At 35.0% G+C, this 17,005-nt stretch overlaps 1 protein-coding gene across 1 annotated transcript in view; it reads left to right on the forward strand.

Moving 5' to 3' along the window:
- Nucleotides 1–7,195: 7,195 nt before the first annotated feature.
- LOC121319050 (retinal dehydrogenase 1-like) overlaps nt 7,196–17,005 on the forward strand; it is a 48,745-nt gene continuing 38,935 nt past the window's right edge. Inside the window, exon 1 of the mRNA XM_041256275.1 lies at nt 7,196–7,332. Coding sequence (XP_041112209.1) covers nt 7,228–7,332 — 105 coding nt within the window. The 5' untranslated portion in view covers nt 7,196–7,227. The remainder of the gene's footprint in view (nt 7,333–17,005) is intronic.

The following is a 17,005-nucleotide window of genomic DNA, read 5'->3' on the forward strand; positions in this document are numbered from 1 at the left end:
TATCTGAAATGGTGTCAGGCACATTGTAACTTTCATCAATTTTCAACAAAGGAAATTGAAGCATAAAACCATTATGGTGACTTAAACTGAAGGTTTGAAAAACAAAGCACTTGCCTTCCACAGATATATTTTCTTCTCATACAAATAGCACACTGATTAGTCAAAAAAGTTTTTACAATGATTCAGTTTCCCTAACATACAGTATATATTCCAACAGAATATAAATCATTAGGTAGATATTGCTAGGACACTCTTGATATGTTTCTCTTCAGTGTTTTTTCAATGTTCAAACTATGTCCTTCACAAAACTCTTTGATCACGCTATGTGCCTTCATATGTTTTGCTGCAACATCAGAGTTGGCCTTTGTTGAATCATTCTGCCTAATTGTGTATCAGCATCATGTACTGCACTTATCTTGCAATCAGAAGTATCTTCTGTAAAAGGAAATATGATAAAATTTTGCTTTTTATACAGTTACCAATTGAAAACTGAAATGAGTCTCAGCTCACAGGTTTACCACAATTTATTAAAAAAAAAAACAGAATATCAGAACCACTCAAAGCAAATGACCTTAAGCATAACATAGACCAAGGTAATCTCTTTAGTGGGAAGAAACCTCTGGGCATAAAGATGTTTTGGGGGCAGAGAAATACTGTATTTCTGAAACACTGGTTATATGATATTCACACAATGCAGCTTTAGCTTTATTTTTCATTTATTTATGCAGTTCTGAATAATGACTTCTTGTTAAATCCATAAATACTTGTGACTAAAGAGGCTGGTTGCTGAAAAGTATGTTCTGACCAGTAGTGCACATTATTATGAAACGGTTTGGAGGAGCTCCACTATGCGACCTGCTAGAAAAGAGTAGGGAACCAAGCCTGTTCTTTAGTTTTTTTTTTCTCTACCTTGTTTCACTAGAAAATAGGCTTTTAAATGAATAAAAAGTTTAGATTCCAGAGTGTACAAATAGGTTTTAAATTGTAGTTTTAAAGTTGTCATGGATCCTATCTGAAGCAGCTGCAAAAGCAAAGGTAAATTATTATTATTATTATTTATTTATTTATTTATTTATTTATTTATTTATTTTTTAGCAGATGCCCTTATCGCGACTTACAATTGTTATAAAGTACCACATTATAAAATTGCACATTACAGAATATCACATTTCAGATAAGAGCAGTTATAAAGTCTGATTTGGAGAAGTTGAGTTTGAGATGATACAAGTGCATCCAGAAGGAAATGACCAAAAGGCAGGTAGAAATACAGGAGGAAATGTCAGGGTCAGAGGGGAGAAAGGAGAGGAAGATCTGGGCATCATCAGTATAGACACAAGAAGCCAAGGGAGATGAGGGGACCCAGGGAGTGGGTGAAGAGAGAAAACAGGAGCGGTCCCACGACTGAGCCTTGGGGGACACCTGTCGAAAGAGAGCAAGAGGCAGAGGGTGAGCCACTCCAGGATTCCCGGTAAGTGCGAAATTTTCTAATTTTCAATGACAAAATACAGACAAGACACTCATTGCTTTGAATGGCTTTCTTGCTGGTTTTATACCATCAAAACCTTTCCTTTTGGAAAATGTGCCTTTGCTATTACATCTCACCACATTTACAAAAAAAGTCTGTTTTTTTAGGGTTTTTTTTTCATTCTTTCGATGTGCTTAGTGACTCTCATGAGTTATTTATACCTAGTAAATCTTGTGCTATATATAACCAAATACTTTTTTTTTTATGTTTTACAATAAATTTAAAGCCAGCTGATCCATTTGCCTCTTTTTCCTTCCAAAGAAATGTCTGCTTGATTCAGATTCAATCAGCCAACACCTTCATCTGTCAAGACTCAACGCCTCCTCTGACCTGCTTCAGCCCATCGCTTCATTTGATTTCCATAAGGACTGGAGACAGAGATTGCTTCCCAATGTCATTAGTGATGCCATAAGATTCAACACATTAGAGATAACATAAGAGATGCAGCGACATCAGGAAAGATATTCACTTGAGATTTTTGTGTTGCTTTTTATTACAGTAATGAAGGCATAATTGATGTCCGTGCCTGAATTCAGAGAACGTTACTGCCTGGGGGGAACCTTTTGTGTTTGACGCTTTCTAATTGCATCAAATGTTTTAGCAGTATAACCATTTACACTGCAGACTACACACTGCATCTCTTTTTTTCCTTTTTTTTTTTTGCGTTTTAACAATATACATGTGTGATGCATATTAGTGATAATGTAATTTTAACAAATATGTAACATTTCTCCTCATTGTTAATTTGATGTGGTAAACTTTTAATAAAGATATAGAGTAAGACACAGAAAATGGAAGTGCATGTGGTGAGATGTTCCTTTTCAAAGAGTAAATACTTAACTCTAGTATTTCCTTAGTGTCTCATATTAAGTTTTAACAAAAAACATATTTGACTGCTACCTCAGATAAAAACATAAAAGGCACCACATAATTGAAAACAAATACTTTACCTCAAATAAATCGATACTTCATACTCTCACAAAAGAAAATTCAAGGAAAACTATCCTAACAAATTGGCCCTTGTTTTGTTTAAAGATCATCAAATTCCAAAACATTATGACACAGAGGTGCATTTCATTATTTTAACTAGGGTTAATTAGGAAGGTTATTTTGCCCAAGCCTGTGAATCATTTTGAAAAGAGCTCACAAAGTTTTGCCAAGAAGAATCCAAAATAGGAAAGTGCCAGACACAACTATGTGATCTTATTGTTTTAGGGAGACAGCAAGCCAGTGGGGCTCCCTTATCAAAGTTAACATCTTCCCAATTATTCGTTTCACTGTCTTCAAACTGGCGTGCAAATTCTGGTTTAGTGTAAAAACCTTCCCTTATAAATTTCCCTTTTGGCAAAAATAAGTGGATTGGATTGATGTAGAGGTGATGGAAGAAGAGAAGTGGCCCACACGTCAAAATGACAATACACATTACATGGTCAGAGGAATAAATGGTACGTGCAATAGCTGCGGGTATTTTCATTAGCTATGTACAATAAGCTTCTTTTTCAAGTGAATCATGTGAATTGGTTCCAATTCAATGCAGATTAAGTGTTTGCTTGAAGCATCTGCGCCTATGAGTAAGACCACTTGATAATGTTGGCTTGAAGTAAGAAGTGGACTCTACAAGTTGCAGCAGCAAGTGTATATATAGAGGTTTTACACAGACATATGTTTTTAGTGTCGGCACACAGACATTAGAGAGATGTCAGCTATCGAAGTTGAACAAAACAGAGTCGGGGAAACATCTTCTGCCTGTAAAGGTAAGAGACACATCTCTGTTCTTGTGTTTTACTTTTATTAGAAGCATGGTTTCCTTCTGTTGTTCTTGTAAATGTTTATTTAATGCCTGCGTTATAAGTAACATTTTTAATTTCATATTATTCTACAATTTGAATTTCACTTAAAGCTATTTCATATGCAGGTATGAACATATATTTTTGTACTTGCAAGTTTACCTTTTTTTATTTAAACAGTTAAACAAGTTTCAAATTGAAGCATTTGACTGTAGTTAATCTACAATGAGTGTTCATTGTATTAAAAATCTCTGGAGATAGCAAAATTGTGCATACATGTTGGTACATGCAACTGTTACAGATGTGATCTGTGTGACAAATGGTTAGAAAGGTGGTAGGCTGATTTTGAATAGTGTTGCCTAAAGAGAAAAACTATAATCATTAACCAGGAACATAATGTTTCTTTCTGTGGGGGGGAAACAACTACAATTATGCTTTGAGAACATGCATTTGAACTGCAATATGTGAGCAGCAAGTTGTGCTGTCACACTGTTTAATGGTCAAGGGTATGAAGTAGCACATTTACAATGAATAACAAGTGCTCTGTAAGGGTTCTTTGTACAGTAATGTACTGCTCAAGCTTTTTATCTCTCAGTTCTTTATCGTTAACAATATTAACATTATCTTTCTCAGGTTTCGCTACAATGTTACAAAGACATGACACGTTATACTATTAAATTAAAGCTTGGCTTGAATACAATAAAAACATAAATGCTCATAGAAAAAACAATTATCAACTACAGGGCTTAATAATGTATTTATTTACACAATTAAAAAATATGCAATATAAAGCTATGCATATAAAAATACATATTTTTACTTTCTGTGGAGGGAACAACTGATGGGTCTAGAGCCAAATATGGCTTGTTGTAAAATGATGGCTCTTTTTTATTTAGATGTATACCATCTACTGTAAGGCTATAAATACAGAACCCAAGGACATAAGGTTGTCTTTGGTAGAAGGTACAGTTAAAATGCAACAAAACACTCAAAAATACTAAAGCAGAGGCTTAGCTAAATCTGTTAAAGCCTGATGTGGTAAACTAAATGCATTTACGCTGGCAGAGTGAAATTCTTTCATTTTATTTTTGCTTGTGGTTTTCTGTCTGGCTGGCACAGCTCTTTTAGCCAAGAAGGTTGTCCAGTTCTGTTCTAAACAATGAGGAGTTATGCTTTTGGAACATGCATTTGAACTGCTGTTCAGTGAGCAACAAGTTGTTCTGTTGCACTGGATAATGGTCAAGGATATAAAGTAGCACATTAACAGTGAATAACAAGCTCTCTGTAAGGGTTCTTTGTAAATCTGACTCAGTACTGTAGTGTTTCTCTAAAGCTTGTTATCTCTCAATTTTTTATCGATAATAATACTAACATTACATTTCTCTGCGTTACAAAGGCATGGCAAGTTATACTATTAAATTAAAAGCTGGCTTTGATTCAATACAAATAGAAATGCTGATAGTAACAACAATTATCAACTACACGGCTTAATGATTAAAAATCTAAGAACGGTGACAAGAATCTATCTATTTATAACCAAAATTTTGGAAACGATAGAGTATAAAGTGTACGGTTTAAAATTAAAAGAATTTTAATTGCAATCCATGAGACCATGTGTGAAAATGTGTTTGTGTTTAAAATAATAATGAGATGTATTTCCAAAGCAATTACTACAGTTCTACAATTCTTAATAGTCTTTAGCTATAATTTTACGAGAAACAAAGATCTACGTAATATAATCCATTGTGTTTTAGTTGTTTTTTTTTCTTCTCAGTATGTACACATTAACATTGAATTTCTCCTTTAAAAAAACAAAACAAAACAAAACAAAAAATTAAAGTCAATTAAAAAACCGGAGTAGTTGCTGTGCCTTTCAGCAGCCAGTTAATTATTGTATAGGGTAACAAACTCCAATGTAAATGAATTTGTCATGTTGATAATCTATAACACTGGATAGTGTACAAAACCAGTAGTACCTTGTTACATTCTCCATAGTCCCCAGTCCCCTGAAGATTATTCTATCAGCGGTTAGCAAAGTTGACGTAGAAACCTACCTCAGATTTCGGTGCCTTTTATAAGATGATCCCATGACTTATCAGGACAATTTGAAGATCTTAGTTTGAAGTGTAGCCAGACTGGTATGGAGGGCACTTGTTGACCTCAGAGTTGCTAAATAGAACTAAAGCTGTTGAAAGAAAATGTTTCAGAACATAATAATTACCATCTAGGTATGTTAACATTTTTTGTTTTTATCTTCTAGTTCAGAAAAAAAAATTGCATTTTATTATTATATGGTAGTAAGCAAAGTATAAGCAACACAGGCAAAACATACTGAGCAATTTGGGGACAATAGCTTTAAATTATTACCTATAAAAAGTTGCTTCAAACATTGTGAGAAATGCTTAAACTAAAATATGCCCTGTAAATGTGATATCTAAACCTTTTTTTACTGAACATTAAGAGATAATTAAGTCATCAAGAGAGACACTCTCAGACTGGTGGGTGGCAGATAAACATCTTTTCCTGGCTGTCTTTCTACATTAAGGGATTAAAATAACGTGCATATATCGTCAATGAAAGCTGACATTATCTGTTACTAATATAGTGCAATGCATTAAGTATATCCCTTAGTTTCAGATTAGGGGATATTTATTTCTTTTCCCAAATACTTAAATCAAATATTTAACTACAGTACTCTAGAAAATCAATTTGTGATGCATCGGACTAAAAAGTAGGAGATAAATTCACCTTTAGGATACTGTGGTTTATCTTTTTCAGATTTGTTATTTTTCCCATATTAACACACTATTCTGTGCACCACTGAAAAGTGGTTTTGAATCCTATGAAGGTATTGCTACAGAAGTAAAAGCTTCCATAGTGGAATTAGGTTTTAATCAATTGGATTTACTGTATTTCAGAAGGCTCAAAATAAATCAGGTTTACTGTATGGTTTAGTTAGTGCAATTCCAGGTCTGTGATCACAAGTAGTCTTGATCTGATCTAATGTAAAACATATTGCTCACTGCCTGCATTCAGTGTTTTGGTTATTGCCAAGGTAATGCATTCTACTCCTATCAATACACCATCCTTTGATCGTTTTGTAATACAGATACCCAGACCAGTCATTAACCAGTCATCATATCTCTTTTAAATACCAATATATATTTGCATATAGACATTTTATGGCAAACTAACTGATCTAGAACTGTTCCAAGCCTTATATAGATAGCCCACGTGACATCTCTGTTTTATGTTGTGCCTACTTAATTTCTTATTGATTCCAAGAAAACAACCTTACTGTACTAAATGATCTTACATACTAATTGAATTGTGTTTATTTCTTTTTTGTAAAAGTGTTTTTTTTTTGTTTTTTTTTTAAGAAATGTACCGTCTGGGGTAAAAAGCTTTCACAGCTTTTAGAAACTGGTTTCCCTTGAGCCTTGGCACAATTTACTTACACAGCTGAGGCTTGAAAAAAAAAAAAAGTTACAGGTGTTTTTATCAGTAGAAACGGAAATTATTCTATATTTAAAAAAAAAAAAAAAAAAAAAAAAACATTGTACTGCATGTAACCCTTTTTTCAATCTGTCTTCACATTGTGAAATGTCCAGCAACATCAAATAAGTTAGCTACAGTATTTCTCAACAAAGATCCTGCATACAACAACTCTGTCTTAAAAAAAAACTTTTATGAGCTTTCCACTCCTAATAAGTTTTGTGTCACACTGTAGTTATTAAGATACAATAAGGGCAAAGTTCTAATGTGTTTGCACTCTTGTCCAATGAGGTTTTCTTATGCAAATGAACCTTTGCAGCCGGTCCACCTACCTGAATGTAATGTCCAGTGCTGCTCTGCTACGGTTACAGTACATCTAACACTTTAAGCTTACTGTGTGTTTCAGGAAATAAGCACAACATGACCACAACACCTGGAGATAACCAAAACCATGATCCCAATCCTTCTGCAGTTCCTTCTGGATTACCCATACCTGTCAGTGATCTGGAAGTCAAGTACACAAAGGTCAGTTGTAATATCCATCAAATCTTAAGGTATTTGTGATTTATGCATTAATTATTCCTAAAATGTCTCTATTTTGAAGAGCTAAAGAAAAAAAAAGATAACACTAAATTGTATTTTCAAAGTTCATTCCCTTTGCTTTTAACAGTGTTGACAGGATTGCCAGTTTACAACTGCCTATTACACCATGGGTGATTATGAGTAGTCCATTTAAAATGATCAAAGGAACAAGATTACATGGCACATTAAGTATTTATTTTACATGCCTTAGAAAAATCATGATATATATAAGAATACTGTGTAAAATAAAATGTGTAAAATATTAAACTGTGCGAACTTACAAAAATATTTGTCCATACCAGCAGGAAATTTAACCCTATTTGTTCACTTAACAGCGGTGCTATCTCTAAAGCAGGTTACAATTTACCTCTCCGCTAACTGAAACAATGTTTCCTAGTAGGAGAACACATCAGGTTAATATTAATTGCGAGGGGGGCAATTTCAGACTGGCTTTATAATTTTGTGTATAAAAATATTGCAGAAAATTGTTCTTTCAGAAAGAAGACATCCACTTAGTAGTAAAAATAACAGTTTATTGGTTGCCAAAGATATGCCTGATGGCACAACATGAACAATTGGCAAACAGATATGCCTGACATTACAAATTGACCCATGGCCTTTTCCATTGGAGCTCGATAGCCACCCCTATGCTGGCCGAGCTGAGATGAATGCAATACAGTGATTAAGAATGGCTCAATCAGTGGGCCGGACAAGTTGGGGCCACCGTCCCCCTAGACAAGGCACGCTGCAGGGGGGACCAAACAAAGAAACGACAGGGGTTTGTGGGCAGAGAGACCTACTTAACTGGTCAAACTGGTAACGTATGAAATTGATGGGTGGAGTCTCTTTTCGGAAAGACAACAAGTTTCCAATTTCGGCTTGCCTGGAACAGCACACTGTGAACACCGGGTCACTTGTAATGCGTCTTTGCTTCAAGACACTTTGCATCATTTGGTTCATGTAGGGTCAAACAAGCTGAAGCTTCATTCCCATCACTAGCTGAAACCCTCCAATCACTGCGAGTGTGAACCAGGATCGGAGCGTAAAGAAGCAGAAACAGTGAGCTCTGTGTGTAACCAGGGTCAGGGGATCCCACGCCAGCATTCGAGGTGTGTGAGCGGGACATCCATGTTGTTGTAGGTAAAACCTGAAGGCTTGCGGGGCGTGTCAACTACAACCTCCTCCTCAATCTCCTGCCTGTCAACTGTAGTGTATTTTTAAACAAATGGTTAATCAGAAAGGAAAAGCAAACCCAGTTTATAATTATAAAGCATTATAGTATCATATTGTCCGAGTGTGTCGTGGATATATCGAGTGTTAAACTAATCATGGCTCCTGGTTATTTTAATTATATATTTGTTTCAGTTATGGACTTAACTCCACTTCTTGAAAGACTGTATAGTAGAATTCAGTATCTTTTTTTTTTTTAAATAGACCAATCACCGGCAGAAGGTGTTTTTAGATTAAAATTCAATAGCTACATCAATAAAAACCGTACCAGTAGTAAAGGTCATAAACATTCAAGGACAGCATATTGTTATCGCTCTTTTTGAAAATTTTATAGTATATATATATATAATATAATATATATATATAATATATATATATCTATGGATATACTATATATATATGACCATATATATAACATTGCCATGCAAGAATACCTACAAGCCTTCTAACAGGTATAGTAGGACCATATCAAGCGCTTTATGGACGTTGAAAGTGTTGAAATAATAGTAACAGTTTAACACTAATACAGTTAGGTTTAGGGATAGAGATTATATTAGTGGTAGACATTGGGTTTAGGGGTAGAGGGTAGATTAATGGGTTTGGAGGCTAGCAGGTACCTACTGGCCCATTCCTATGGGATGATTTTGCTTGACAACACCCCATTGAATTGATTAATTCCAATCAGATTGGCTGGTATACCCAATATCTCAGAATGAAGAAATGGTTGCAACTTGCAACATTTGCTCATTGGTGCTTTCATTTCTCTGCAGTTCATTTTTCTTTTTATTCAATGTATTTGTTTCAAACGGTATCAGAAAATGTACATTGAAAAACTGTCTTGCTTAGTGATTTAGCTATAATGCATATAGTTAGTGTTTGCTGCTTGGAGTGTTAAAACTTAAGAACACCACAAACAACAATTAAAAATTAAGTAAATGTTTTAAATGACTCACTTTAGAAAACTTCCAATTACATGTAAGCAAATATTTTAAATTATCAAATTACATGTAAGTAAATATATGTATACTAAACATTAGCTGGCATTATGAAACATTTGCAGTAAATAGCATTATGTTAAAAATTTGTACTACTTGTAATTGTCTTTCAATACAATTTCATATCACTTTCAAACAGCTAACAGGTGTGATTAATCAGTTAATTAAGGGAAGATGATTAATCGATCAATTGATCATTGAATATGACAAGAATGTATCTTAATATATATATATATATTATAATAATATATATATATATATATATATATATATATATATATATATATATACACACACAGAGTCAAACCCATTTACAACATACCTGGGATATAATGTACACACTGAAATAAAGAGCCAGTATCATGGTCCACGAATAAAAATAAAATCGTTTTAAATCCTGTTTAAAATCTCCTTTTATTTGCACAAAGAGAAAATCTGGGATGGATAAGAGTTCTTTAATTTAATTAAAAGTCAAAATTAATACCTTTAACTCCCCTACTAGGTTTCGGGTCTATTTGACCCAACTCTAGCTTCCAATTAGCTTAAATGCTATTTTTCTTTTCATTTTCTGTATAATATTTTATGACCTTTCCTAAGTTGGGGTCATGAACTTATTCACAGAAAACAGAACCTTTGAGATGTTTATTTTTTTTAGAACAGGTTATGTGTGCAAATAAGATGTTCTGGGTCACTGTGACCCATGGCATTTATCGATGTAGGTTTGTGTGCAGGAATAAAACAAACTTCTTCAATTTGTTATTTTATTATTATTATTTTTTTTATTATTATCTCTGGAAATGGCTGCACCTGTCTGGAGATATTTATAAACAAAAAAATTATATATATATATATATATATATATATATATATATATATATATATATATATATATATATATATATATATATATATATATAAGGCAGAGCCTAATTTTTACTGTCACTATTGCAACAGCATCTCATCTCACAACACCATCTCACTGATAAAGACATTCCAAAATGAGGAGCTCCTAGGTTGGTAGTCAAAGTTTTATCACAGCTCCTGGACTAAAAGAGCATAAAAGAGGTAGTCCGAGATTACCTCTTAGGAGGTTTTAAACTCAGTTGTTGAACTCAGTAATGAGTGTTTAGTGTGGATGCAAATCGCTTTAAGCACTTTTAAACAGATTTTTAAACCTTAACTCGGTTCTAAAAACGTTAATGTGGCCAGGACCTAAATGACTTCTTACAGTACCGTACAGGCATTGATTACTGCACCTGAACTGACAGTTTGGATGATAATGTTTATTGATTTGTATGTTATTTTTAATGTTTATTATCATCAGTTTTATTATTTCTATAATTTATTATTACTGTACTGTACTGTATGTACTTAATTAATTTATTTTACTAATTACAGTACAGTATTATTCATTACATTAATTACATGTTTTGTTATTAGTAATGTACAGTACAAGTTACATTGTTACATTATATGGTTTCTTCTGTAATAAACCTTTATACTACATACATTGTATATGTACACTAATAAGTACTGTACTATGTTTTGATTTTTGGTGGGTATGTGCATGTGCCTGGTTATTACATATCTCGGTTATAACATACTGTTTTTACGGTCCCAAGGCAGTTTCACTGTATGTGCAAACAATAATACCCGACACAAAGGGCATTACCAGGTATTATACGACCCGTAATGGGTCCGAGACGAAGTCGAGGCGCTATTACAACCAGACAGTCGTATAATGCCTGGTAATTTTACAACACAATTAAGTATAATTTTTTATTGATTTTAACTGAATTTTTAGTTCCCTTTCAATTCGAATGACAGCCATTACCGAATGGGAAAGAGCCTCTCTGACCGTCAATCTCTGAGTAAGTATACAAAAGCTGCCCTATCAGGGCTCTGCTGTGAGGGGGAAGTCCCGCCCACCTCCTGCTGAAGAGGGACGTCCTCACAGTAGCCCATTGCCATTTTCTCTCTCATATCTCTGAGACAGGTCGTGAATTGCTGTGGCGTTTGCGTCCGAATTTGGAGATTTACGATTATACTGTAAATTTACAGTATAATTGTAAATCTCGAAACACTACTCACTTCTAAATCTTTTGTAGTCATTTTTGTATTACTTTAGTATAAATACATGTTAATTTGGATTCATATGTTGTTTTTTTCTGACTTTATGTGAACGAAAAGACACAAATTCGCCCGTTTTCTAATTGGAAATAGTGATATTTTGAAATTTACCTGTCCTGGTCACAAAAGCAAAGTTTGTGGGGAATAATAGCCATTTTCTATACTTCTGAGGCATAAGCAATTAGGAACTAACACTTACTACCCAGGAACAAAAAAAATAAAACATTTTTTATACTGTGATATCAGTGTGCCATGACAAAACTGACTCGGTGTCCCCTGGGGCACACTTCCTGATAGTGCAGTTTCTTAAAGGGGCTCGGAGGCTTCGTCCTCACATGAAAAGTATGGTTCCCAAGTGTGATCTACAACTGGTACAAATACAACTGGTACTGCGGGCCCTTATTGATGACACGTGTGGATTTCACTAGAAGTGACTCGCGGGTAACATTAAGAACAAATCCATCCTTTTTGTCAAAGTTGGTATCCTCATTCTATATTAAACAATCAGTGGTTTTGAAAACTTTCAGACCTCACCTGCACGAGTCAGAGGAGGACCGTAGACAACACATGCTATGTCCAGTTCAGGCTCTGCACTGTTATTTGGATAGGACGGCGTCCTGGAGACAGTCCAACCAGCTGTTTGTCTGCTATGGGTCCCACTCTAGAGGTCAGGCCCTATAAGAGCAATGTCTAGCGCACTGAGTGACAGATGTGATACGCTTGGCATATGAACAGATGGAATCCCCATTACCGGGGAACATTACGGCCCATTATACCAGTGGCCAGGCAATATCGTGGGCTTTCCTTCATGGTGCCTCCTTAGATGAGTTATGCAATGCTGCTACATGGACAGGTAGTCAGACATTTGTGTGTTTTTACCGCCTTCATGTGACAAACTGAACGAGACCCTTTCTGGGCTCTAGAGTTTTGCAGGCGGCATGCCCTTAGGCGTCATGTGGGCTCTGTTTCTATCGCCGTGGGGCTGTACTGTCGGTAATCTGGAGCCACGACAGCTTTGGTACAGCTTTCCCTTTCGGTAATGGTTGTCATTCGAATTGAAAGGGAACGTTAGGTTATTACCATAACCCTGGTTTCCTGAAAGAGAATGACAACCATTACCCTTTGAGGTCGTGTTCCCAGCTAACCTCTGATTTTGAAAGAAAATGGTGATGGGCTACTGTGAGGACGTCCCTCTTCAGCAGGTGATGGGCGGGACTTCCCCCTCACAGCAGGGCCCTGATAGGGCAGCTTTTGTATATTTGCTCAGATATTGACGTCAGAGAGGCTCTTTCCCATTCGGTAATGGTTGTCATTCACTTTCAGGGAACCAGGATTATGGTAATAACCTAACATTTTTTTTTTCTTTTTCCATGTGTCCCTCCACATAACCCTCTAAAATGAAAGTTTTATAAACATATCCTCCATAACAACGATCTTCTCTATAAAATGTGTATTTTCCTTGGTAATTTGAATATTTCCAGATATCGAGCAGTTATTACAAATGCTTCTAGGAAAGTTGCTTAGTACTTGGACAGCAGAAGCAGTATGAGCTTGAAGAAAGCTGTTCAGTTTGTCTGACAGTACTTCTCTCTGTACTATTCACAGCGACTGTAGACATCTCAGAGCTGCTCGTATTTTCTGGAGTGTTCTGATTTAGCCATTCCTCAATTGACATCTTATTAAAAAGGTTGAAATTGGCTTTAAAATGACATATTGTTAACAACTGATGGAGTGATCTTGATTGATTTGTATTTGTGATGCGGTTACAAAGATTCTAAAGGCATATATCAGGGATTAGAAAACGATTAAGTGCGAACAGCCAATCAGCTTTCAGATCTAGCAGGCTTCTATTTTGTATAGATACCGGCTGGAACGTTGAAGTGCTTAACTGAATTATATTTTAAAATCAATCCACCCATGAATACCGGCTTTTTGCCCCTTAACATTCTAATCTACAACTAAACTGATAACATAAAAAACTACTTAAACATACTTTCTCACGCTGGTCTAGACAAAGGGAATCATGTCTGTGACAGAACACTGTAATGAAGGCTTAATTTGCTACTGGACAGCAAATCAACAGGGAAGACCCGATCAGCTGGATCTAAACAACACCCGCCATCGAAAATAGCCAATCAAACTCCCAACCCTGTTTCAGTTCTTTCCGCACCAGCCAATCCACTCCCTGCCTGTTTGAATGACGCCCCGCCTCCAACAAGAAGTTTCGAGTCTGACTCAATACTGGACGGACTATTCAACAATTTTACATGTCCAGATAAATTATAAAAAGAAACAGTAAGACCCCAATAAATAAATATGTTAACAAATAATAATAATAATAATAATAATAATAATAATAATAATAAAAAAATAATAATAATAATAAATAATAATAATAATAATAATAATAAAATAATAATAATAATAATAATGTTTTCTCTATGTGTGTCGTTTTTCTATTCTAATTATGTCTAGGTATGTTACTATTTTCCTCAGTAGAATGTTAACTGGCGAAATATCAGAAGTTTAAGGTAAATATAAGTTTTAAGGTTTTTTAAAAGAGAAGATAAATAAATCGTTTTCTAATAGCGATAGAGCCCTCTCGATGCGGGCTCTATCGTGTGGTAGATGACCTTGACTTTCGTTAGCGCCTTCGGCTCGGGGATGCATAACTCCAGTCGCGGTCATATATCGTGATAAGGCAGGGAGGGGGTTAAAATCCTCCCTGCCAGAAACATATTTGTTTATTTTTTAATTACATTTGTTGATTGTTTTATTAGTTTATTATCACCTGTACCTGGCTACCACTGTACATTAGAGCCAGCTGCAGGGTATATAAAGAAAGAAAGCAGTCGGGGCTGCTGTGTGTGGGTGGGTGTGGGTGTAGCTCTAGAAGTAGAAGGGTAGCCTAACTGTGTTTTTGTTTGTTTTATTTAACAGGCAAATAGCTTAGCTGCCCTATTTTATAGTTTATGTTCCCTTGGTTTAGTTATTGCTTGAGTAGAGCTAGGTGTTTGTTTTAGTTTATTTCTACTCTGTATTGTTAAAAAAATAGCACGTCATCGCATTTAAAACTCAAGTGTTGTGTCCTGGGTCAATTAAAAAAGGGGCAATGAACCATGGAGAGGAAGATCCCCAACTTGGTACCTCTATATCTATATATATATATATATATCTATATATATATATATAATATTATAGATATATACACCACACACACACACACACACACACACACACACACACACACACACACACACACACACATATATATATATATAGCTTCAGTGAGTTACAGGAAAATAATTTCATCTAGGGTTTCTGTGACGTCATAAATTATGAGAACAAAGGTCGAGTAATTTATAAACTGTCACAGAAACCTGAGATGGAGATGTTTTCCTGTAACTCACTGAAGAGGCACCATCAATTATTTCGGTTTCAGCTATTATTATTAGTTCGGTTTTTTAAAACGTAGTGTTTCAGTGCTGTACAGACGTTCTATGTTGTTATCCATTTCTCCAGTTTCTCTGAGATACAAATGTACAAGCTTTACATATATATATATATATATATATATATATATATATATATATATATATATATATATATATATATATAATAATATGTATATATATATATATATATATATATATATATATATATATATCTCATTTTGTTGATGATTAATGAACATTTCTGTACTGTGGGTATTAGTCGAGTGATTGAAAACAAGACATTTTGTGTTTGAATTTAAAGTGATGGTTTCGAGGAGTCGAATGGGTCAAAGTAGATTTTCCTCTAGAGAAATCATCACTTTTTGACATCACTACTGTGGTATTATGCCTTATTTTGGTAATGTCTCAGGTTGCAAATATATATGCATTATATATATATATATATATATATATATATATATATATATATATATATATAGATATAGAGAGAGAGAGAGAGAGAGAGAGAGAGAGAGAGAGAGAGAGAGAGAGAAATGTAGTACACATACATTTAGTCGCTGCAGATATGTTGACTTGTAACCTTTTTAAGTACTGCAAACATCTATTGGCCAAATCCCGCTGTTATTGTTGTTTTAAAGTATGGCATCCAAGCATTGTGTGGAATCAGGAGAATTGGAAACTTGTTGTCTTTCCAAAAGGAGGCTCCACCCATCAATCTCATATCTTACCAGTTTGACCAGTTAAATAGGTCTCTCTGCCCACAAACCCCTGTCGTTTCTTTGTTTGGTCCTCCTCCACCCTGCAGCCTGCCTTGTCTAGGGGGAAGGTGGCCCCAAGTGCCACTTGTCCGGCCCGCTGATTGAGCCATTCTTAATCACTGTATTGCATTCATCTCAGCTCGGCCAGCATTGGGTCAGCTATCGAGCTCCAATGGATAAGGCCATGGGCCAAATTGTAAGGTGAATGTTTTGAGTATCTGTCGGTTATCATGTTCATGTCGGGCATAACTGTTTGCCAATTGTTCATGTGCCATCAGGCATATCTTTCACAACCAATAAACTTTTATTTTTACCACTAAGTGGATGTCTTCTTTCTGAAAACAGAATTTGCAAACTCTGCCAAGGAAATATTAAGCATTCCGTATGGAAAGCCACATGTTATTAATGGATCAGAGTTATCAATGCCATAAACCCAACAGGATGTTACTATGTTCTTTACGATTTAGTTCCTGAGAAGAATAGTCACTGCAGTTATTATTACTGAGTTGTACTTGCCGCTGTGTGTTATTGTTTTCTGTAAAACCTTGACATACTGTCAGTTAAGAAAAGGCTGAATGCAAAGCTTCTTTTAACACTGTCTTTATTATACCACCCAGAGACCCATGCTTACAACTACATTGTCATATTTTCTACATTTTCTGTAAATTCTCAAATTAATAATCGATACCCGGGTAGTAAAAAGAGACCTGGGTTGGGTCAGATAATTTAAAACTCAATGGGTACCTTTGGCAACTTCTTATATATATATTTATTTGCCCCCATCTGATTTTCTGCATTTTTGCATATTTTTGACACTGAATGTTATCAGATCTTCAACCACAATCTAATATTAGATAGAAGGGACCCTGAGCGAACAAATAACACAAAATTTTAATACTTATTTCATTTATTTGTTAAAGAAAGTTATGCAACACCCAATGCCCCCATGTGAAAAAGTAATTGCCCCCTTAGACTCAATAACTGGTTACGCCACATTTAGCAGCAATAACTGCAACCTAACGCTTCCTGTAGTTATTGAATAGTCTCT

The sequence above is a fragment of the Polyodon spathula genome, chromosome 1 (assembly GCF_017654505.1).
Source record: "Polyodon spathula isolate WHYD16114869_AA chromosome 1, ASM1765450v1, whole genome shotgun sequence".
Classification (NCBI taxonomy): domain Eukaryota; kingdom Metazoa; phylum Chordata; class Actinopteri; order Acipenseriformes; family Polyodontidae; genus Polyodon; species Polyodon spathula.